Below are 23099 nucleotides of genomic sequence, written 5' to 3' on the forward strand. Positions count from 1 at the left end.
GGTTACTAACTACAGTGACAAAAAGGACAGGGACAAGATTCTGCTTCTATTCATTGCAATTAAACTAGCTGCAAAAGACTGAAAGTTTAGACTTCCTTTCAAATAAAACAAAAAACTCAAGTGTTTTGGCCTTGGATCCTACACAGAGCTCTGTGAAGACAGACCCCTGCCCTTGGGAAGAGTTCAATATGAGATCAGAGCCTTAGGCCATGTCTACACTAGCACTTATGTAAGCAAAACTTGTGTTGCTCAGCGTTGTGAAAAAAACACACCCCTGAGTGGCGTGAGTTTTGCCGGCGTAAGCGCTCGTGTGCACAGTCCTCTGTCGGCGGGAGACGCTTTCCTGCCAACATAGCTACTGCTGCTTGTTTAGCTGGTTTTATTAGGTCAATGGGAGAGCTCTCTCCCTTCAACATAACGCAGCTACACGAGCACGTCCAATATGCTTGTATGCTTGTAAGAATGTGTAAGCGAGTATGCTTGTAAGAATACACATGGCCTCATAACAAGGACATGCAAACCGTCTATTCAGGTAAATTTGTCAAACTGTGTTTTCATGTCATCAACATTATTGCTGCTTATACAGCTTAATAGCTTGAAAGTCACCCTTTTAGGGCTGGATTCTGCCACCCTTAGTCACGAGTAGTACGTTACTCCGCCAGTAATCTCACTGAAATCAATGAGGCTGTTCAAGATGTAAGGTACTGCTCACTGTGTCTAAGGGTGGCAGACGCTGGCCCTTAATTTGAATGAATGCACTCACTATTTCATTTGAATGCTAGGCATTTCTACTGCTTCCAGCCTTGATCCCAAAATTCCTTAGAACATCTGCAGAAAGGGAGTGAAAGGTAATTGTGCGCTCCCACCAGTGTGAGGACAAGTATGTTTAAGCAGCACAGGCCTGATTCAAAACCCACTGAGGTCAAGGATGAGATTCCTAGGAGCGGAGCCTCAAAAGTATTTAAGTGCCTAACTCCCATTGAAATCAGTGGGGGATGGCGCTTAAATACCTTTGAGGATCTGGCCCCATGCATCAGACCCTAGGAGTAGTCCTTCCCAGTGAGTAGAAGTAAATCTGAAACACCTCACAGCTGCTCTCTTATGCTAAAGAGAGAATGGCAAAACCAGAGCAGGGCAGGGGTGGGTTAATTACAACCATCACTGGGTTAATGGGGTGCTTAGCTACATGCTCCCCCCTTAGGCCTTCCTCTTGCTTCTAGGCAGGAATAACTTGGCAGCTGCAGGGCAAACTTAATGCAGGATCAAGTCCTCCACACTCCTTGTCTAGCCAATGCTTTTTGACCTTGCAGGGATACATGTAACACTCTGCACCTGTGGTAGGCAGGCTCAGTAGCTGAACTGACTCCCATCTACTAATCTCTCCATTGCTTAACAGACAGACAGTGAGATTCTTCAAATCCCCTTCAGATTGAGTCCCCTTCATATTAGTAACATAGGAAAGGATATTTGTTTTTCTAAATGTACGATTTCAACTGGGTGAGCAGGAAGGTCGGCTTGGGCCCTAAGGAGACACTTGCATGTTAAATTTGGCCCAAAATGCTGGTTCTGTAAAATTAAAGTTTGTACCAACAGAAATGTTTGTGTGATTTAAAAAAAATAAGCTCAATAGAACAAGTTTTTGAAAAAACAAATGAACATTCCCTGGCACTGTTTGCAGCCCAACCTTGGCAGCCCTGTGGGAGTGCCTGAGCTTAGATTAAAGAGGCGAAATTGATCATAAAAGTGAAACTGACAATTTTCTTTGTTAAGGGTGGGAGGAAATAAAAACACAAACAAAGAGTAGAAATAATAAAAAGGAAATAAGATTTAAAAAAAAATATTTCCCTTTTTAATAATCTCCACTATTATTAGCAACATAGGTAAGGAAAATGTGTATTTGAGAATATATACGTATGTAGAGCTTAAGGCCAGATGGGACCATTACGACCATCTAGTCCAGGGGTCAGCAACGTTCAGCACGCAGCTCGCCAGGGTAAGCACCCTGGCGGGCTGGGCCAGTTTATTTACCTGCTGAGGCGGCAGGTTCGGCCGATCGGGCCGCGGTTCGCCGTCCCGGGCCAATGGGGACAGCGAGAAGCGGCGCGGGCGAGCGATGTGCTGGTCACGGCTTCTCACCGCCCCCATTGGCCCGGGACGGCAAACTGCAGCCAGTGGGGGCCGCAATCGGCCAAACCTGCCGCGTCAGCAGGTAAATAAATTGGCCCGGCCTGCCAGGGTGCTTACCCTGGCGAGCCGCGTGCCGAACATTGCCGACCCCTGATCTAGTCTGACCTTCTACTTAACACAGGCTGGAGGATTTCACCCAGTAATTTCTGCATCAAGCCTGATAACTTGTGTTTGAACTAGAGCATGTCTTTGCTAAATAATGTTTAACCTGACAATATTATTAATTATATTACTGCAGCCCTAGTCATGGACCAGAACCCCACTGTGCTAGGGGCTGTACAAAGAGAGAGTCCTGGCCGATGATCCTTTTAGGACCAAATCCCGCTCCCACTGAAGTCAGTGACAAAACTCTAATTGGCTACAATGAAGCAGGATCAAACCCTTAATGGAAGAGGGATCATTGCCATAAAACAGAGGTGGGCACTTTATGGCCTTTGGGCCACATCAGGCCCTCAGGACCATCCTGCCTGACCCTTGAGCCCCGGCCCCTCCCCTGCTGTCCCCCCTCCCCCGCAGCCTCAGCTCGCCGTGCTGCCAGTGCTCTGGGTGGCGGGGCTGTGAGCTCCTGCCAGGCAGCGCAGCGGCATGGCTGGCTTTGGCCAGGCAGCGCAGCTGCCAGTCCGGTACTCTGAGTGGCATGGTAAGGGGGCGGGGAGCAGGAGGGTTGGATAAGGGGCAGAGGGTCCCAGGGGGCAGTCAGGGACAGGGAGCAGGGGGTGGAGATTCTGGGTGGTGGTGGTCAGGGGATGGGGAACAGGGGGGGTTGGATAGGCATGGGAGTCCCGGGGGCATGTCAGGGGGCAGGGGTGTGGATAGGGGTCGGGGCAGTCAGGGGACAGTGAGCAAGGGGGGTTGGATAAGGGGTAGGGTCCCAGGGGGCAGTTGGGGTAGTGGGTCCCCGGAGGGGGCGGTTAGGGGACAAGGAGCGGGGGGTTGGATGGGTGGGAGGTTCTGAGGGGGGCAGTCGGGGGGCAGGAAGTGGGAGGAGTTGGATGGGGGTGCAGGCCAGGCTGTTTGGGGAGGCACAGCCTTCCCTACCCGGCCCTCCATACAGTTTTGGAACCCCGATGTGGCCCTCGGGCCAAAAAGTTTGCCCACCCCTGCCATAAAAACGCTGGCAAACCAGCAGTGCCCATGTTTGCTGAGGGATCCCTATCTCCTGTTTACCCAAACAAACTGTCACTTGAGTATTTGGCAGTGATTTAAAAATATATAATTGACCGTATATTTAAATAATTTCCCCAGATGTTTAAACTTCTTTTACTAAGAGGTTATTTCTGCTCAAATTCACACTCCCTTTTTTTATTTTAACTCAATCTCAGGTAAAAGGAAGGATGAAAGATTAGACCTGAATGAACACAGGGTAATCTAGGGTGCCAGGGACAGCAGGATTGAGGTGCTGCTAGGGACAGCTGCTGGGTGCGGTGACAGTAAATGCTTGTTTCTCTGTTGCCTTCTGCAGCTGTTTAGAACACAGCAAAATGGGGTGGGGGCTGGAGGGGGGGCAACTTGTATTTCCTTGAATGAGGACCAACATAAACGATCTCAGCGCCTGCCTACATTTATTAATCACTTTCCCTTTGAGACTTCAGGACAACGCTACCAGCCACACATTGTCTGTTTTCTTCTCTTTCTTTGTACAAAAACCTTAATTTGAAAAGAATTAAGAGGCAAACAACAAAATGCAACATTTAAAAGATGATTCCACAAGGCAATAAATAAATAATCGTGCAGATCATCCAGCGGAGAGGATGAGCCAAACTTACATCGTCACAAAACCGCACTGTGCCCGTATCCCATCAGAAACTCAGACAATGAAGGGAGAATTGAATCTGACATTTCCATCTATCCATTCTTAAATTGAATTTAATCTATTAGGTGCTGGGAGTCTTTCTATTGACTCGAATGGGAGTTGGATCACGCTGTTGGAGTAATGACACTTTTATGCTGCTGAATATACTTGAAACTTTGCAGCTCAGACTGTTGAAAGGTGATATTGACACAAGAGACCCTCTGAGGTTGGTTTTGGTTTTTTGATCACCTCTGCTTTCTGTCCAGATCCACTTACCTAACAGATTTTGGAGTGATCTTATGCAAAGAAAATTGATGGATTCAACACTCTGCTATACACATACCTTCCCAGTCCCAGGCTGCTCCTTGCTTGTGGAGTTCTGCAACTAGATCTCCTGCTTTTCCTCAGTAATTTCCTCAATTTGCCACTTTGTTTTACAGACATTTACATTTAATGTGGAATTTGCTGTAAAAGTTTCATAAAGACCTCACAAAGGAAATCATTAGCGTCCATCTACTTCAATTTATCTAGCAAAACCTTGCGGCTAATCCAAAGGGAAAGAGAGCAACCATAATATACCAGAAGCCTTTAACAAATAGGTTATTTTTCCTTGCCTATACAATGCCCCATTATGTACTCTTTTTTTTTTTTCTAATGAGAACAATGCAAGCAACAGTGATGGGAAACAGCAAAAACAAAAGAGGCATTTATAAGGAACTGATCTGCAGGCTGAAAAGCACTGAATAATGTTACACCTGATAACAGATACTTTCTCCAAGGACCTCAGCTAATTTAACACCACAATATTTACTTAAATAGGATACAGAATGGGATTCTAAACATACAAATTATGAGTGCTTCGGCTCAGATTGTGTTATTGAAAGAGTTTTCTTAGATACTAAGAAACACAGGCTTGAACTGAAGTGTTTTACTATTGCACAAAATACTAAAATGAAATCATGTTAATTTCGTAAAATGCAAACTACAAAAGTTTCAGTGAATGCAAGATTATCCTCAGGGTGATCAACTCAAACCCACTATGAGGTGAGTAAAGAATACAGTGGTCAGCCTTGATTTTGAAAATTATACCTTTGGTGCGTGTTACAAACTCCCGTATCCTGCAAACAATGACCCACATGTTTAATTTTAAGGACATGAGCAGTCCCACTGATTTCACTGTGACTCCTCACGTGAGTAAAGTTAAACACGTTTGTGATAGTTTGCATGATCAGGGGCAAGGTTTTCAAGAGTTAACTTTTTTTACATTTTTATTTTATATATTGTACTTAAACTCTCTGGTTTCCAAAGAGCTTCTATTAGAAGCTTATCAAATGTACATTCAGATTTTAATCCAAAAGGCTAGAAGAGCTGCAATGGTTAGATAAATACATCTGTAGGTGGCTTTACTTGCATGTGTATATTTTTTTAAAATTATTAGAATTAATGTGGTGGCCCGAAATATTTCTGTTGGCTATATACATGAGTACAGATTTAGGTCCCTATCCTGCAAAGAGGAACATGCAATGCACTTCATACTTAGCAAACAGTTCCAGGACTTTACGATTTCAGTTGGCATGGTGTGTAAACTTAATCAGGTGCATAAATTTGTCACGGTCAGAGCTTTTCCTAAAAGAGCAGAGGTGTTCTTTTAATGCTGTTACAGGTGTTATCTTCTGGGTTTAACTGGGGTTGCGATCCTGGTGAAGGACAAATAAATGTTAAATGTAGGGTAAATTAAGGGGTAAACTAACAAATGTTTTTAATATGCATACATTTTCTCCAACAGCTCCTAATGGATCCTTTGCTATTAACACAGTCAATTCCACACATTTTATAATTAGGTAGTGCAATAAATAAATAAATCCAATATGACATTTCTTCCAAAAATATAGGGCCCAATCCTGCCATCCTTACTCATTGACTTCAATGGAAGTTTTGCTTGGGTAAAGATTGCAGGATCAGGCCCTGTATTATCTCTGCTCTAATGAATTATAAGAAGTAATTCTTTCATATTTTCCTTTCAAAATAGCCTTTTACATATAAAGCTTCAGCATGTAGATCGGCTGATTACAAAGTTATTTTTCTTTTTGCCCTTATGAAACAAATAACCAATACAAGCAAATCTGCTCCAAGTCTGAGAACTTGAATAAAGAGGAGAGAATTTTATGAATCTCAGCAAACAAAAAGTGATAATGGAAAATAGTGACAGATTATAATGATTCTAAGAGCAGCATTATTTAAGTAAACATCTTAATCAGATCTGTTTCCTTATATGTGGAAGACATCCCCACCCCTTGCCTGTATCTCCTTAAAAGGATGCATCACATGGACTTTTTAACCCCTTCCCTAACAGAGAAAGGCCCTGATGCAAACACTTACGCATATTCTTGACTTTACTGCTATGAGTAGTTCCATTGATTTAAAAGCAGCTACTCACAGTGGTAAGAATAAGCTTTGAGCTTAAGTATTTGCAGTGTGTAACTTTATTCAGGAGGCGTCTTTGACATCAGGGGAACTCCTCACGTAAATAAAATTAAGCCTGCGTGCCTTTGAAGAATTAGGACCATCATTCTGGCTCTGAAATGCAGTTGCTTGTAGAGACATAGAAGGGGGAGGAGATATTCTGATCAGGGTTCATAATCCAACAATAGGAAGCAAATGTTTCAAACTAGAAAGTTAGGTAGTCACAGGGGGGTTAGCAAGAGCTATGAGGGACAGTCCCAGGTGAACTACAGGTCACTCTCAAGCTGTTTTTTTTCCAGATGATAAGAAGACCAGACTAGGAGAATCCTGCCTCGTTTCTCCACACCGCAGAAGGCCTTATGGAATTCTAGGTGGGCTAGGGGGACCAGATGTCCCGATTTTATAGCGACAGTCTCGATTTTTGGGTCTTTTTCTTATATTGACTCCTATTACCCCCCCCCACCCACGTCTCGATTTTTCACACTTGCTGTCTGGTCGCCCTAAGGTGGGCACATCTGGATTCTTCACCGATGAAGCCCCTGTGCTGAAGACATCTAGTCATGCGCTTAACTTTGCTACCACAAATAGTACGGACTACTCCCAGCAGGAAAGTCCTGTATTTCCAGGAGGGGGGCTTTTTAGCTAACTTTGGCCTAGCCCGGCTAACGTTGTATCTTTATTCATTTAGAAAAGCGAAACAAAACAAAACAAGCCGACCCTCCTCGCCGATTTTAACGAGGATTTCTGTTCAAACGCGGATGGCCCGGTTAGAGCCTTTACTGTTTACCGGGCGTTACTATCATGGCAAAAACAACACGGAGCCTGGTGGCCCCTTAAAGACGAACAGATTTATTTGGGCAGAAGCTTTCGTGAGTAAAAACCTCACTGCTTTCGTGGGTAAAAACCTCCCTGAGCTTTCGTGAGTAAAAACCTCACTGCTTTCGTGGGTAAAAACCTCCCTGAGCTTTCGTGGGTAAAAACCTCCCTGCTTTCGTGGGTAAAAACCTCCCTGAGCTTTCGTGGGTAAAAACCTCCCTGCTTTCGTGGGTAAAAACCTCCCTGAGCTTTCGTGGGTAAAAACCTCCCTGCTTCAGATGCATCTGAAGCAGGGCGGTTTTTACCCACGAAAGCTTCTGCCCAAATAAATCTGTTCGTCTTTAAGGGGCCGCCAGACCCCGTGTTGTTTTTGTAGAGACAGACTGACACGGCTCCCCCCTGACACCGGCGATCATTGCAAAGAGACCCCCAGAGCCGAGGGCGGCCCCTGGACAGCCCCGCTCCGCTCGCAGGAAGCCCGGGGGACACGGGCAGGGCCGGGCCAGGCCGGGGGCTGCGGCAATGCAGCCCGGGCACGGCGAGGGGCCGCCCCAGCGTGGGGTGCATCCCCCGGCTCCCGGGCCGGGCTCCCCGCACACGGCAGCCGCCGCGTGGCCCGGGCAGGCGGGTTCCGCGCCCCGGGGCGGGGAGCAGCGGCGGGGGGGCGGGCCGGCCGCCGGCGCATGCTCCAAGCATGGCTGCGCCCGGGGAGACGCTGAGGAAGAGGAGGGGGGTGGAGGCAGCCCCCCGCCCCCCCCCGGTGGAGGGGGACCAGGCGCCCCCCGCCCGGCCCCCGCTGCGCCCGGGCACCTTCTGGCTGAGCAGGATCGTGCTCCTGCGTTGCATAGCGCTGCTCTACTGTGAGTCTCTGCGCCCCCCCCCCGCTGGGAGGGCCCCCCCAGCCAGGCTGCCCCCCCAAGCAGGGCCCTGCTGGCAATGCGGGGTGACCCCCCCCCCGCGGCAGGCGGGAGCGAGCCCTGGCCACGTGTGTCCGGCCTGCCCTGCTGCGGGGCCCCCCCCCTGCTCTGCGGGCACCCCCCCCTGTTCTGCGGGGGCCCCCCCTGCTCTGCGGGGGCCCCCCCCTGCTCTGCGGGTGCCCCCCCCCCCTGCCCTGGCCCAGTGGCAGGCCAGCAAACCCTTCGTGCCCCTTCCCCCTGGCTCCCCTCCGCAGTGCCCTGCCCGGGGGGGGATTTCCACCCGCTGCCCCCTGGGAAAGTTGGGGGTTCCAAACCCGGTGCCCAAGCACGCGGGGTTTGTGAGGGGAGCAGGGCTGTCTTCTGTGTCCGTACAGCGCCCGGCACAACGGGTTCCCTGGCTGCGGTTACCAGGCAGGGATCAGCTGGCCTGGGTCCGACCAATAGTCCCTCTACCCCAGCGCCGATGTCCGGTGTTTCAGAGGGAATGAACAGAGCAGGGCAATCGATCGAGTGGGTAGTCAGAGGCTTAGGGACACCCAGTGCATGGGGTTGTATCTCCGACCATCTTGACTAATGGTCATTGATGGAGCTCTTCTCCAGAACCTGGTCTGATTCTTTTTTGACCCCAGTTATGCTTTTTGCCTTCACAACATCCCTTGGCAAGGAGTTCCACAAGTTGACGAGGCGTTGTGTGAAGTTTTAAACTGGACCACCCTCTTTTTGGGTGGTTTGTCCCCAGTCCGGAGACAAAACTTGACATGTCATTTTGAAGAGTATGTTGCTCTCTCCTGGCGGGTGTGACTTGGCACACACCAGACCAGCAAGAGTGGGGTGCTCTTCACAATGGTGTCCCCCGTACGGTGTGACCTCGCATGCAACATGGGGCGGGGTCAGACCAGCGATGACAGACCTAGGTAGTTCCCGGAGGTACTGAGATGTCTGGTGTTCCAGAAGTGTGAGAGTGGCCACCCTTCTCCAAGGTGCTATGCGAATACAAATAATATAATAATAAAAAAAAATCGGGTATTTGTGAGGAGAGGAATCCACATTGCAATTTCTTCTTGGCTGCTACTCCAGCCCTGGAGTTGGGAATGGGCTTTAATCTCAGTCCATCTACATCGGGGTTTGCAAATTGCTGGATCAGAGCAGGGGAATTACACATCTTTTTTTGGGGGGTGGGGGTGCACTAGCGTTAAAAAGAATAGCTTTTGAATATGACTTTAATAAGTAGTTTTGTACAATGACTAAATTTATCCACTTTTAATAAAGTGAGATAAACAAGCTCCTCTTCCAAACTTAGTGTTTCCTCTCTTTATTTATGCCATAGCTAATTTTTGTAGGGCTCTAAGCCCTGCCAGGCCCCTGTCGTCTATGCCTATGCAGTGTCATCATTGTATACCCTGTGGCCTGGCCAATTCTGCCTCCAGGCTTCGTCTTCATTGGTCTAGGTGGAGCTGGCACAAAGGCCAGTTCAGTTAGGGTATGTCTACACTACAAGCGCTACAGCGACCCAGGTGCAGCACTGCAGCTACACGCTCTAGTGTAGACGCTTGCTACAGCGACTTAAGGGCTTTTCCCCGTCCCTGTAGTAAATCCACCCCCTGTAGATGCGGTAGGTAGGTCAATGGAAGAACTCTGGACCGGTGTCTACACTGGGGCGTAGGTTGGCTTAACTACATCTCTCAGGAGTATGAGTTTTTCACACCACTGGGCTACATAGCTAGGTTGACCTGTTTTAAATGTAGATCAGGTCTTAGTCAGTGGGGGATAGAGTCCTTCCTATGCTTGCTCTGTGGTCTCCCATCCTCAGGGCAGGTCTACGCTTAAAACGTTGCAGCGGCACACCCCTTTTTTTCACACCTCTGAGTGACGTAGTTACAGTAGAACCTCAGAGTTACGAACTGACCAGTCAACCACACACCTCGTTTGGAGCTGGAAGTATGCAATCAGGCAGCAGCAGAGACCCCAAAAAACCCCAAATACGGTACTGTGTTAAACATAAACTACTACAAAAATAAATGAAGGGAAAGCAGCATTTTTCTTCTGCATAGTCAAGTTTCAAAGCTGTATGAAATCAACGTTCAGTTGTAAACCTTTGAAAGAACCATAACGTTACGAACATTTCAGAGTTACAAACAATCTCCCTTCCCGAGGTGTTTGTAACTCTGAGGTTCTGCTGTATTCCAGTATAGGTCTGTAGTGTAGACCGGTCCTCACTGTGTCAAGGAAACTACTGCAGTTCTGCTGTGTTCCAAGGCTTCGAATCCCAGCCCGCCCTCAGATAAATGTTACCACGTATATCCAATAAATACCCCAACAGGGCATGTATTTCACCCTGCTCATACTTGGTATATTTTTCCCGGGGGTTGCAGTATTCTTTTCTGTACATGCTGTTTATCCTGTTCCAGGATTCTGAGACATATCTGTGGCTTTTCCCCTTTTAGAAATACTCCAGCTAAATTAATGAGAGGTGGAGATCTCTCTTTTGTGAGTCAGGGTGGTGTGAACATTTACCTTTGTGAATGTCATTATTTTTTCTTGACTTGCATTGATGGTTGCAGATACCAATAAACGTTGGGTGTTTTTTTCTTTTTGTTTTTTTTGTGGTAAAAATTCTGTCCTTTGGACAAATAATGTGCCAGTCCACCTCAGATTTGCTTTTGGTGGAAGTGGGGTTTTGCGTTGCAAAATGACATCCTTCCGCCTGCTAAAACTTGCACAAGTTCTTATGGACATGGGTTAATCACAAAGAGCAGTGTTATTCTGGTAAAAAATGTAGATGAGGGGAGGAGAAATGAAAACAGGACCCCAGTTCTGCAAACAGGCACATGCATAACTTTACTTGGGGGGAGCAGTCCTGTTACCTTTAACTTGTTTACTCATGTTATGTGAGTAAAATGAAGCACATGTGTAAGTGCTACGGGATTGGGGCCTTCGAGTAGAACTGTATTGCAGCCTGACCTACGCAGTTGTGACTGTTGCCTTTATAAGGGAGGCTCTGGTTCTTGTATCAGAAGATTGATTTTTATGGCAAAATCTCAGTGCAAGGCTGACTTCCATTTTTATTTGGTTGTGTGGGTGGCATATGGAAATCTTTATCTGGATTTTAGCAAAGCTTTTTATTGTTTGGGGGAAATCTCTCTCTCAAAATACGTTTGAGATGTTTTACATAAGGTTAGCATGTACATTTTTTGTATGATTGTTCTTGTGGGGTAGCATTCCACACAGTCTGGTTGATTTCAGGTTCCATTCCTTTGCTCCTCTCTTATTAAATTCTTTTAATAACAACCTTCTATCCTAACTTCCGCTGCATACTGCTTGTCCCTCCCCGTCCCCTGCAGAACTCCTTCAAAAGCAGCACATTTTGTTGCTCACCAAGGATTATAAAATAATGAGAGCATCCCGCTTACCCCAAGGACTGTATCCCCTGCTACGCAATAAACATAACGAGTCTCACCATTCTCAGCTAGGTTGGAGATAGAAACGCAGGGAAAGAGCAGCTTTGAGCACTTCGTCATCGGGAGATGGAAGTTGTGACTCTTCGTCTCAGCGACCTGCCCGGCATTCAGATTTGACCAGGTGATTGGACGTCCTCGAGAGCCAACACTGTGCGAAGTCCTCTTGACGATAGGCCTGCGGTGTCAGCAAAATTCCAAGGAGAGCCAGTTCACATCATGAGGCCTATACATATCTGTTGTGGTTGGATGCATCTGGTAATCTTTCCCCCGCCCCAAAGATGTTGTGAACTAGGGAAATTCTTCTTATCACCGAGACATGTAGAATTTGCTTCCGCACCTGGACAATAAGAGCCAGCGGTTCCCAAGGACACCAGTGTCACTAAGAGCAGCAGTGCTAGAAGTTACCATTTCTTTTACTTAATAATGAAAATGGTGAATGGAGTAACCGGTTAGAGCACGGCGTGGACTCTTTCTGTTCTCACCTCAGCAAATAGCATTGACAGCAATGTTCAGTGACTATAAGGGCTGTGCAAAATATTCGCAGTGAAACCCACATGCATAACACACTTTGTTACAAATTCTAAATTTGTCCCTGATCTGTCCACAAGATCAGTAAGATCTGCAGACCAGCATCCTGCTTAGTGTGGGTCTTTTGTGTTTTTTTTGCATCAAAACCATGCAGAAGTTGCAGTTCGGTGTGATTTTTTTTTTTTTTTGACACATGCTTTATTTCCGGTTTCTCTTGAATTGGCACTAAAAGCCAGGGGTCTGAATCTCCACCAGTTAAAATGAGAGAAATGTTGATCTCTACCCTGTGGAAGTTCAGATTGCTGAGTTTCTCACAGCTCAATTTGCTGTTTCATATGCAAAGCTGATTAGTGGTCTCTGATTATGAAGGCTGTTGCTTTCTAGACATTAATATGGAGCTTTAAATACACCATGTTCCGCAGTAAATTTTGTTTTATTGTTTATATGAAGGTTGGCCTGGGGACTTCAACCGAAACATGGGCTTCATTATGCTAGGCAGTGGACAGACCTCGTGAAATCAGCCCTCGCACCCAGCAGCGGCTCCAGGCACCAGCGCTCCAAGCACATGCCTGGGGCGGCAAGCCGCAGGGGGCGCCCTGCCGGTCCCTGCGAGCGCGGCAGTCAGGCAGCCTTCGGCGGCTTGCCTGCAGGAGGCCCGCCGGTCCCGCATATTTGGTGGCAATTCGGCGGCGGGTACGCCGAAGCCGCGGGACTGGTGGCCCTCCCTAGGGTGACCAGACGGTCCCGATAAAATCGGGACGGTCCTGATTTTGAGCGGTTTGTCCCGCGTCCTAACCGATCTCAATTTTTGTCCCGATATTTTGTGCCGCTGGGATCACCCCCCCCCCCCCCGCGTCCCGATATTTTCTTCATCTCATCTGGTCACCCTAGACCTCCCGCAGGCATGCTGCCGAATCCGCAGGACCGGGGACCTCGCAGGCATGCCGCCGAGGCAGCCTGCCTGCCGTGCTTGGGGCGGCAAAAAAGCTAGAGCCGCCCCTGCTCGCACCAGTCGAAGGCCCAGATCATGTGTTGTGCAGTACATGGGCAGGCTGCTTTCCTTGCTCAAAGCCCCATTCAGTTTGCATGGGCGTAGCAAGCTGCCCATGTGCTATCCCAGCAGTTCTCAACACAGTGCAGGATCAGAACCTTAATAGACAAGACAGACAAAGGGTGAGAGGGGACGCAGACAGAGAAGGGAAGTTTCATTCTCGGGTTTTGGTGTTGTGCTTTTAAGCGGACGCTCTCAGTTTAAAAACCATGCTTCTAAAACCCAAATGCCCCCACACCTTACATTACTAATAATACCAGGGTTTGTAATAGTATTTTTAAAAAAATCGTTTACTTGTTGCTTTTGGCGTAGCCTGGCTCCGGTTTAATTCTTAGTCTCTCTCGTTTTGGTCCTTACACGCTACTGCCATGCTGAAGTTGAAGTTCATCTGGTTAAAAGGAAACTCCAGTTTGATTAGAATTAAAGAATCATAGTGGAAACTTTCCCCCTTTCTTTCCCCCCCCACTTGTCTTAAGTTTTGTAAAAACTTAATGTTACCAAAACCTGAATTTTTGGGCTAAGTTTGGCATGGGCTAAATTTTGAGTCCAAGTGTCATTGGAAGCGTGTTTGTGGCTAATACCGCTGCACTTTATGCTGCTTATTGAATTTTGCAATGCGGGGCTGAAATTAATCAGTGTGACTTCAAAATAAAGAGATTGTGAGCCACAAAATCCCGAGGCCACGTTAGAACTCTGCTAGCTTTTCTGTCAAGGGAAGAGGGAGCGAAGTATCTTTGTAAGGGTGGGACACTTTCGAGTGAGACCGGGCTGCCTTTTGATCTCAGTTGGGATTCTGGGTTAACAACAGCGGGAAACAATTTTAAGTCTCTGGGTCAAGCAGATATTTAGACCTCGTTTCTGAAGATGGAACAGCTTACTTGGACAGATTTTTCTCTCTCCCCACCCCCTTCTGCCTACACTCAGTAAACTGGCGATTGTTTCAGACTTATTGAGGAAATGGTTGATGCCATTATGACAGACTGACATTCCTGAGTGGTGGGATGTTTTCCCCTTCTTCCATTTCACCCCTCCGATAATGGTTAGCCATGCCGTTTTCATTTACGCCGGGCTTGAAGAATGCATCTCGTGGGGGCTTGTATTAAAATGTGGCGGAAAATTGGTCATTCTCTGACAGTTATCAGCTCCTGCATTCCAGCGCGGCTGTAGCAAGCTAGAGGGGAGGCCTGGGGGTTGGGCAGGTGTGTGTGTGTGTGTGAGTGTGAGAGAGCTTCCCCTGTTATGAAAGAGAACCATGGAACAAACACAGTTCTCAATGGCAGTGAAGTGAGGGGAAGGATCATGAACAGGGTTTCTCCTTGGAAGGGATCTCCGCTTTTTTTATGTGGAAAGGGCGTTTTAGTCTCATCCTTTGCCCCAGGGTCTAGGGTCTGTGCTTGTGGAGTGAAGGCAGGGAATGTGCAATAATCTGCTCCCTTTTCCAGGTAACCGACAGGGCGTCTATGTAAAATATCACACAGCACAAGGGTGCTGTAGATAACCTTCCCGCTCTTTTAAAGGGAGTTTCCAGGCCTGGTCACAAGCTGGGAAGTCCCTGGCAATGGGACCGGCGCTTTGGAGCGGTGCTGTTAGGGAGGCAGGTTGGTGAAAGGAAGGAGCAAAGGACCAGATTGCTGGAGAAGGAGGCACTGAGTCCCGGCAGCATGGATGGCCTGTTGCCTTCCATAGATCAAATGAGGTCTGATGAGGTTCAACAAGGACAAGTGCAGAGTTCTGCACTTAGGACGGCAGAATCCCAGGCACCGCTACAGGCTGAGGATTGACTGGCTAAGGGGCAGTTCTGCAGAAAAGGACCTGGGGATTACAGTGCACAAGAAGCTGGATATGAGTCAGCAGTGTGCCCTTGTTGCCAAGAAGGCCAACGGCATATTGGGCTGTATTAGTAGGAGCATTGCCAGCAGATCAAGGGAAGTGATTATTACCCTCTATTCAGCACTGGTGAGGCCGCACCTGGAGTATTGTGTCCAGTGTTGGTCCCCCCACTACAGAAGGGATGTGGACAATTTGGAGAGTCCAGCGGAGGGCAACAAAAGTGATTATGGGGCTGGGGCACATGACTTATGAGGAGAGGCTGAGGGAACTGGGGTTATTTAGTCGGCAGAAGAGAAGAGTGAGGGGGGATTTGATAGCAGCCTTCAACTACCTGAAGGGGGGTTCCAAAGAGGATGGAGCTGGGCTGTTCTCAGTGGTGGCAGATGACAGAACAAGGAGCAATGGTCTCAAGTTGCAGTGGGGAAGGTCTAGATTGGATATTAGGAAACACTATTTCAGTAGCACGGTGGTGAAGCACTGGAATGGGTTAGCTAAGGAGGTGGTGGAATCTCCTTCCTTAGAGGTTAGTAAGGCCCGGCTTGACAAAGCCCTGGCTGGGATGATTTAGTTGTTGGTCTTGCTTTGAGCAGGGGATTGGACTAGATGACCTCCTGAGGTCTCTTCCAACCCTAATCTTCTATGATTCTATAAGGTTAGGCATTTGACTGATCCAAAAATACATGGTCAATTGACCAAATATTTTGAAATAATGTCAAAAATGGTCAAATATGTGAAGCACTAATTGATCAGAACAATGACCCCCCCCCCCCAAAAGTAAGACTTTATGGTCTCTAATAGGTTTAGCTTTAGATAGAAACGTATGCCTAATTAAAAAAAAAAAACCAAAAACAACCCCAGTTATGTAACTGAGTGATTATTTTGGCTCAGAAGAATGTGACAAGCAATTAAACAAAGTTCTAAAAGATGAAAGAATGCTGCCACAGTGCAGTTAACAAGGTAGGCCATTGCCTATGTCAGGGCATGCTTACTGGAATATTTGAACACGGTCAAACAATAAGTGGTCAAATAATGTCAGTTGACCAACTGGGTAATCCTAAATCCGTGGGATTTGGTGGCCAAAGCTCTTGCTGCCCCCATTACTGGGCGGGAATGCGGAAGGGAATGGGAAAGATGTAGAGAAACTACCCTGTACTGAGCCCATACCAGTGGGATTTTCCTAATTGAACGCTAAGGATATTGGAAGATATAGGCATGTAGGGCTGGTTCAGTGCATCCCATGAATTCATGAGGGTAGCTACCACTCTATATTCGCAAAGTAGACAGTATTTAATGCTTTTAATTAGCTGGGTAATTCTTGCAACAGCTCTTTGTAGGTTAGATATTGAGGGCCTGTTTCTCCACTCCATCGTTTTACCTTTTCCAAATGAGAGTAAAAAACTGCCCATTCAGAATTGTGCGGGGCAGAAGGGAATCTGATCTGAGAGGGGGAATTTAAGTGCCTTGTCCAAGCAAATCGAAACAGCAAATCTGTGGCAGACTCAAGATTACGACTCCAGAGTTTGTGGCTTCTAGTTCCATGCTCAGTCTAGTAGAGACCACATTGTGTCTCCGTTAATAGTCTTTTTATACAGTCCTATAGCATCTGGATGCTATAATAGAAATTAAAACAAGCAGAAGAGTTGTCTCAGACTTATGCTCATTTACATGATACTTAAATAAAAGCTCGTATAGCATCTTTCATGGAAACTAGATCCCCAAATGATTTATTGAGATGCAGGACAGGTACAAAGTTAAATATAAGAAATAATAGCAGGAGGCAAAGGCAATGCGGAGTAAGTTCGATAACAGATTACAGTAGGTTTTCCATTCTGATCTTTATGTTTTTGTGTGTTCCTATATCCTTGCAAACTATTACATTGATGCCCATTTTTAAAACTAAAGAAACCCTCATGAGGAGATTGTTGGAAGTGCAGTTGCAGCGGCTATTACTAATTAAGGAAATAGATCAACATCTGGGGATTGAATGTTTGTTTTTCGATCGCTGGTTTTGAGCGAAGCGTATGGGTCCTCAGATCAAGTGTAACCGTAGTGGCTCCCTTCTTCTCTCTTTCCCCCCCAATTATTTCTGATGTGTGGATGCCCAGATAGGTGGATATGGAGATATACCTATACCTATCTCATAGAGCTGGAAGGGACCTTGAAAGGTTATTGAGTCCAGCCCCCTGCCTTCGCTAGCAGGACCAACTACTGATTTTTGCCCCAGATCCCTAAGTGGCTCCCTCAAGGATTGAACTCACAACCCTGGGTTTAGCAGGCCAATGCTCAAACCACTGAACTATCCTCCCCCAATGCATATAAACACCCATTTTGGGCATTTTGGAATTTCAAGATACTGTTTAGAAACCCCCTTCTGTAATGTGACCCATACTCTGTAAAGTACTTTGAGATGAAAGGCATCATATAAATCTAATTCTCCTTCTCCATAAATATTAAATACTACTAATTTTTTCCCGATTAGTAGGAACCTACTCAAAAATGCTTGAAGGTTTATAACTTTATTCTTCCTAAACCTTAAATCTCAAATCTAACACCTTCTCAAGGGAGTGAGTGTTAGTTACAAAAGGACTTGTCTGCCTGAAGATTCCCCCCCTCCACCCCATGATCCTATTACTTTAAATGGCTTGCAGTAGTTTTCAGACCATCTCATCTGGATTACAGTATATCCTTTGCATTTTTTCCAGTGTCAGTTTTTAATTGACACATTTGGACTTTAGTTAACAACTCTATAAAACAAAGACCCTACATTAGCGCTGTATCCCGTCAGTGAGTCAGATGCCACCAGTTAAATAGTGGAAAGAGGAGCTCTGTAAGGAAGACAGAAGCATATTTGGCACTAAACACTGCACTTTCACTTCAGTAAAATAGCTTTATTAATAACAGGCATTGGTAGCTCCAGGGGAATGATAACAAGATTGGAGTGAGAGAGAATTTGTCTCTCTGAGGTCAGCAGTTCAGCTAGATTTGGTTTGGACTAGAAAGGTATTTCAGAGATGTCCTTAAACTGGACGTTAACCTGTTATTTGATTCACTTTAAAATAAATAACTGTACTTTGTTCAGAGACTTGTGGGCTATGAACAGTGGCATATTTTCTTATTTGCCTTTCTGTTATTTTGAACAAAGTAGTGAGAGAATCATTTTTTTAAAAAAATAGTCATTAGCTGTGCGATTAATGGCACATCTAATAAAATGAAGAACTTTAAGAACCAGATGTACTTTTTGCGGTGTTTATCTTATGTATCTCAACTCTGATGAAACTGTGTTGGTTAGTTTCACTTTCTGGCTCTCCTCACTGCTAGCACAGGGCTGTGGTGTTTGGGTTTCCAATCCTGCAGTGGAGTGTGTCAATTAAAAAGAAGATGTTTCATTTGTTTCTTTAATAATATATAAAAACCGCGACCACTTTTTTCTTTTTTTCCCTGTAATAAAACCTAGATTTCAGGCCTAAACTAAGTTGCCAGCATGCACTCAACACATTATCTTTTTTAGAATGCTTTGTCAGGTCAAAGGTGAAATTGATATATGTAGCATATTTTTTGTGTATGTAAAATGTAGTTTGCTTTTCGTGCAAAAATCTGTGCTCTTGGTTCATTTCTTCTTGTGGTTTGGGCTTTAAGTAGAAGTTAAGACTTTTTTTTTTAATGGGGCGGGGGGGTGGGAGTGGAAGGGGGGAAACGTGACCGGAAAGTTTTGGATTTCACATCTTTAAATCTTTACAGAGCATGAAGAATGGGATTCTCTCTTTCTTTTACCATGACAGGCTGTGGCTGGATTGGGAAATGGAACCGAGGTGACAGGGCAAAATGCATAAGACCAAATAATTCCAGCTTGGTGATTCTCTGTACTGCGTGTCCCAGTTGTTTATTGGTAGCATGTGGGATCAAATAAGGAACGTATCCTGTCTTGGAGTTTTCTTGTTAATGGAAAAGTACAGGAATGCACCTTCTGAGGTGAGAATAAGTAGTGAGGGTTGATTAACAGTTAATGACAGTTTACATGCCTTACTTCCATAAAGATCAGCTTGCGTCAGGTACGGGAGGCTGATCCCACCTGAGCTGTCAAGGGCTCTGACTACCGCTTGTGTGGGAGGAAGCATGGGGCTCTCTTCAATTAATTGTCAAGCTGTAACGGAGCCTCAGTAACAGCAACATGCTTCAAAGAGGAAATGTCACAAACTGGACAGGTAAATGGACGCAGTTTAAGACACTCAAGTACAGGGAGCAGCAGGAGATGATAAAAGCGTCTGGGGGAAAGTGGCCTGAACAGTTAGAGGGAAACTGACTCTTCCCGGCAGACTAAGTGACGGGTGTTGGAGTCTTTCGGAGATGACATGGGTTTTTTGGGAGTTGATTTAAAGCAATCTTGAGGGTGCTGAGAAGCCAAAGATGATAACATAGGTTCCGAGATGCCTGCAGCCTGAAAGCTAAATTCCGGTTACTGTCAGCTGGGTGAGGGAAGGAGAACTGCGGGAAAACTTTTTTGAATGTGAGAAAGAAGGTTAAGTGTCTTGTAAATTCTCAGAAAATTGCTCAGCTCTTTGAGGTTTGTGTGTGTGTCTCTAGTCCGTAAGCTGATACCAGAAAGTATGAAGCAACATGGTCCAGGGGGTTTGAACATTGGACTGAGTGTAGTGACATTGGGGGTCTATTCCTGGCCTACTGTGTGGCCTTCAGCATGTCCGTTCTGAGGGACTGTCTACACCGGGCAGTAATGTGGACTACAGGGGTGTGATTTCTACAGCGTGCTAGAGTGTTGCACTTTAATCGGTCCGTGTAGACCTGGCTGGTGTCCACTAAAAGTCCCTTAGTGCTTTGTAACATGGTGGTGTGAACTACTACAGTGTTACATTAAAGGGAACTTTTAGTGCGCACAAGCCGGGTCTACCTGGGCCAATTAACGTGCAACACTTCAGTGTGCTGTAGAAGTTACACCCCTGTAGTCCACATTACTGCCCCGTATAGACAAGTCCTGAGCCTCTGTTTCTCCTCTCCCCTTTGTCTTGTCTATGCAGATTGTAAACTCTTCAGAGCATTGGTGTATTTGTTTGTACAGTGCCTAGCACAATGAGCAGTCTAGGAGCTCCTGTAATATGAGTAACAATGTCCACAATGGAGTTTTTCATTTGGGTATAACAAAAAGAACCCCCCTGCAATCAGAGAAATGAACAGAGTTGGGGTTCATTCTGGGTTAAAATCCCAGCTCTGCTACTGACTTGCTGAGCAGTCTTGGACAAGTCACTTAGCCTCTCTCTTTGATGCTCTCCTCACACAAACCTCCTCACGCAAACCTCACACGTCCCCCACCTCCAGTGATTAAAAATGATTAAAATGAGGATTGTACATAACTACCTCACAGGGCTGTTCTGAAGTTTAGTTAATATTCTTACAGCACTTTGAATGTGAAAGTGCTACATGGGTATTATTGTTTATAATGAAAGCAGTCAACTTTCTAACTGACAGTAACCCGAGTAAGGCTTTTAGTGATATTTTCTATATTTGAGCTACAAACATTTTTTGAGAATGTAAAAGGTTTTTTTAAAAGCATGGGTGTTTAAATGTACACATTGATAATAAACACTTCTGTTAATGGATTTGTACAAGAGTTTGGAATGAAATGCTAGATTTAATAATCTGTTCAACGCAGGGAGCAATACACAACGTATATGGAGAATTTTCCCTTGTATTTTTGCACAGATTCGCCGTGCTATTTGGTGGCATAGCAACCTGCAGATTACAAAACTAAGGATTTGATTGTTAGAAGGAATAATTCATCCACATCTACAAGTAAACTGGAGCAAACTCCAAATAGAGTAGTGACCTGGGGCCTGATTTCCGTTAAAGTCACTGGAAGTCTAAGTGCCAACATGTTCCAACCTGGACATTAAGCTGCCCATCATCAGCTCTATCATTAGAATTCTGTATCCTGTTACACACTGGGGCAAAAGTTTATCCATGTGTTATGGATGTGAAACTGCCAAGGCCGTATTAATTCCATTCTTCTCTTGTGTTTAAACTGCTCTTGAAGTCAAAATAAATGCTTGGAATTGAGATGAGCTGTCAGCTACTGCATTGCGTGAAGTTTGCAAATGCAGTTGTCAAGTTTGACACCCTGTTCTCCGCAGCACATAAGGACTTGTCCGTGTGGGCTCCTGGTAAAGGGCAAAATGCTCTTTCCCGCAGAAAGCCTGGCTTAATGGGCTTTGTCAAAGCATGCTCAGCGGAGGATGGGTGTTTCCTAGTTAGAATGCATGGTCACCCTGCAGCTGTCTCTGTGACAGCTGCACTGCCCCCAAGTGTGGGGGATAGAAATCTTGTGCCTAGGGCACCGGACTGGCAAGTAGGGGATGGGGAGTCTGTCTCCTGTTCTAGCACTGTGAGACTTTGGGCAAGTTTCTGCCTCTGGAGAACGGAGATGATGATGCTTTACGTGAGCATTGTGAAGCTTTACTCCTGAATGTTTGTAAAGTGCTTTGAGAGGCTCAGATAGAAGGCACCAGAGAGGGGCAAAGTATCCTTGTTATGCATGGCAGTTCGGTTACTGGCCTGCCCAAAGTTTTGTGCCTTTGTTTACCTCTAGGTTCCAACCTTTTGCTGTCATGACTGATAGAGCTGGAGAGCACAGCAAAGTAGTGCAGTCAGTCCTGGATGGGACGTGGGGGACGTGTTGCAGTTGAGGAAGGTGGAAGGTCTAACACTCACTTCCAGCTGAATGAAGATCAATGTTCTAGTGAACTTCGGTGTCTTATACCTATATACATATATATACATAATCCCCAGACAGCCAGAGGATTATATAGTGGCAGTGTAGTAATATGTACCTGTAGTATATTGATTGCCTTCTAGTCGTAATTCTAATTATAATACTACCTAGTGTAGGAACTGAGTGTTGGAAGAACCCAGAAATTTTAACAGGAAGGTGAGCGTAGTTGTGTCTTGTGGGAAGAATAAAGTCTGGTGGATTGTAAGCAGCAAACTGCAAGGTCTGTGTCGTTCCATATACATCTCTACATAAATGTGTGCATGTATAGTATTGGATGCCTGTGAATAATAGGCTATAATAGTGGTGACGTTGGTCTTCATAGTTTGGAGGTATAATGGAGTGACATTTGGGAGGAAACATAAGGACTTACCTGGATGAGTTTTTAACCAAATTAGAAAATTTGCTAATGTGAATTGGTTACAAAACTGTTGCATTAAAAGTTCCAGAAATATAAATGCTTGTAAAAAAGAAAAATTCTTTATTTTGTAAGAAGGCTTTTTTTTTTGGCCCAAACTGTATAATTCTTAGATGTGAAGTTCATGCCAACTTATAATAGATATTTGCTGCTTTTAAACTTAAATACCCTGTACAATATTCAGCATATATAGTGTATACTTTTCTTCAATTGCCGTAGTGTATATTTTTCCTAATTTACCCTTTCCTTGTTTATCTTGCTTACAGTGCAGAGGTCTCATTTAGATTTTTTTCTAAACTGATTAGCAGTTATGGGTTGGAGCAACAATTTGTGCCGCATTTAGAGGTAAATTTGATTAGCACTTTTTGAAAACTGAGTGCAGCAAATTGCAATGCTAATCCAGGTAAATCAAGCCATGTAGGGTTTTTTTAAAGGCAGAAAATTTATTTTAACCAAAGCAGAGATATTAAGTTGTCTGATGTTGGGGAGCATTATAATTCTGCTGGTTTCATGTACTGAATCTTTTAGTTTTACAGTTCTGAGAAGAGCTTTGGTTTAAAAGAAAAAAACAACCAGCATAAGGAATACTTTAAAATATATATTTTTTTACATTTTAAGTCACTTAGCTTATTGTCATGAGAAGACAACTCTTAAGCTTTATGGTCAGTGTGTCCTTTTCTATCTCTAATCTAATGAAATGCCCTGCTTGGCTTTATTGGTTTTTGTGTAAAATAGGTCAGTGTGTTTTTTTTTTAAAGAAAAAATCTGCTGCTTTCCTAATTCAAAACCCATTGAAGTCAATGGGAATCCTTCTGTTAACTTCTGGTAGGCCCTTAGTGCTTGTTCAGGAGATAGCAAGAAGAT

The 23099-nt window shown here is 45.4% G+C and overlaps 1 protein-coding gene across 1 annotated transcript in view; it reads left to right on the forward strand.

The window, feature by feature from the left end:
* Positions 1 to 7949: 7949 nt before the first annotated feature.
* LMF1 (lipase maturation factor 1) overlaps positions 7950 to 23099 on the forward strand; it is a 340789-nt gene continuing 325639 nt past the window's right edge. The window contains exon 1 of the mRNA XM_054042585.1: positions 7950 to 8118. Coding sequence (XP_053898560.1) covers positions 7953 to 8118 — 166 coding nt within the window. The 5' untranslated portion in view covers positions 7950 to 7952. The remainder of the gene's footprint in view (positions 8119 to 23099) is intronic.

This window comes from Malaclemys terrapin, chromosome 10, assembly GCF_027887155.1.
Source record: "Malaclemys terrapin pileata isolate rMalTer1 chromosome 10, rMalTer1.hap1, whole genome shotgun sequence".
Lineage (NCBI taxonomy): Eukaryota > Metazoa > Chordata > Testudines > Emydidae > Malaclemys > Malaclemys terrapin.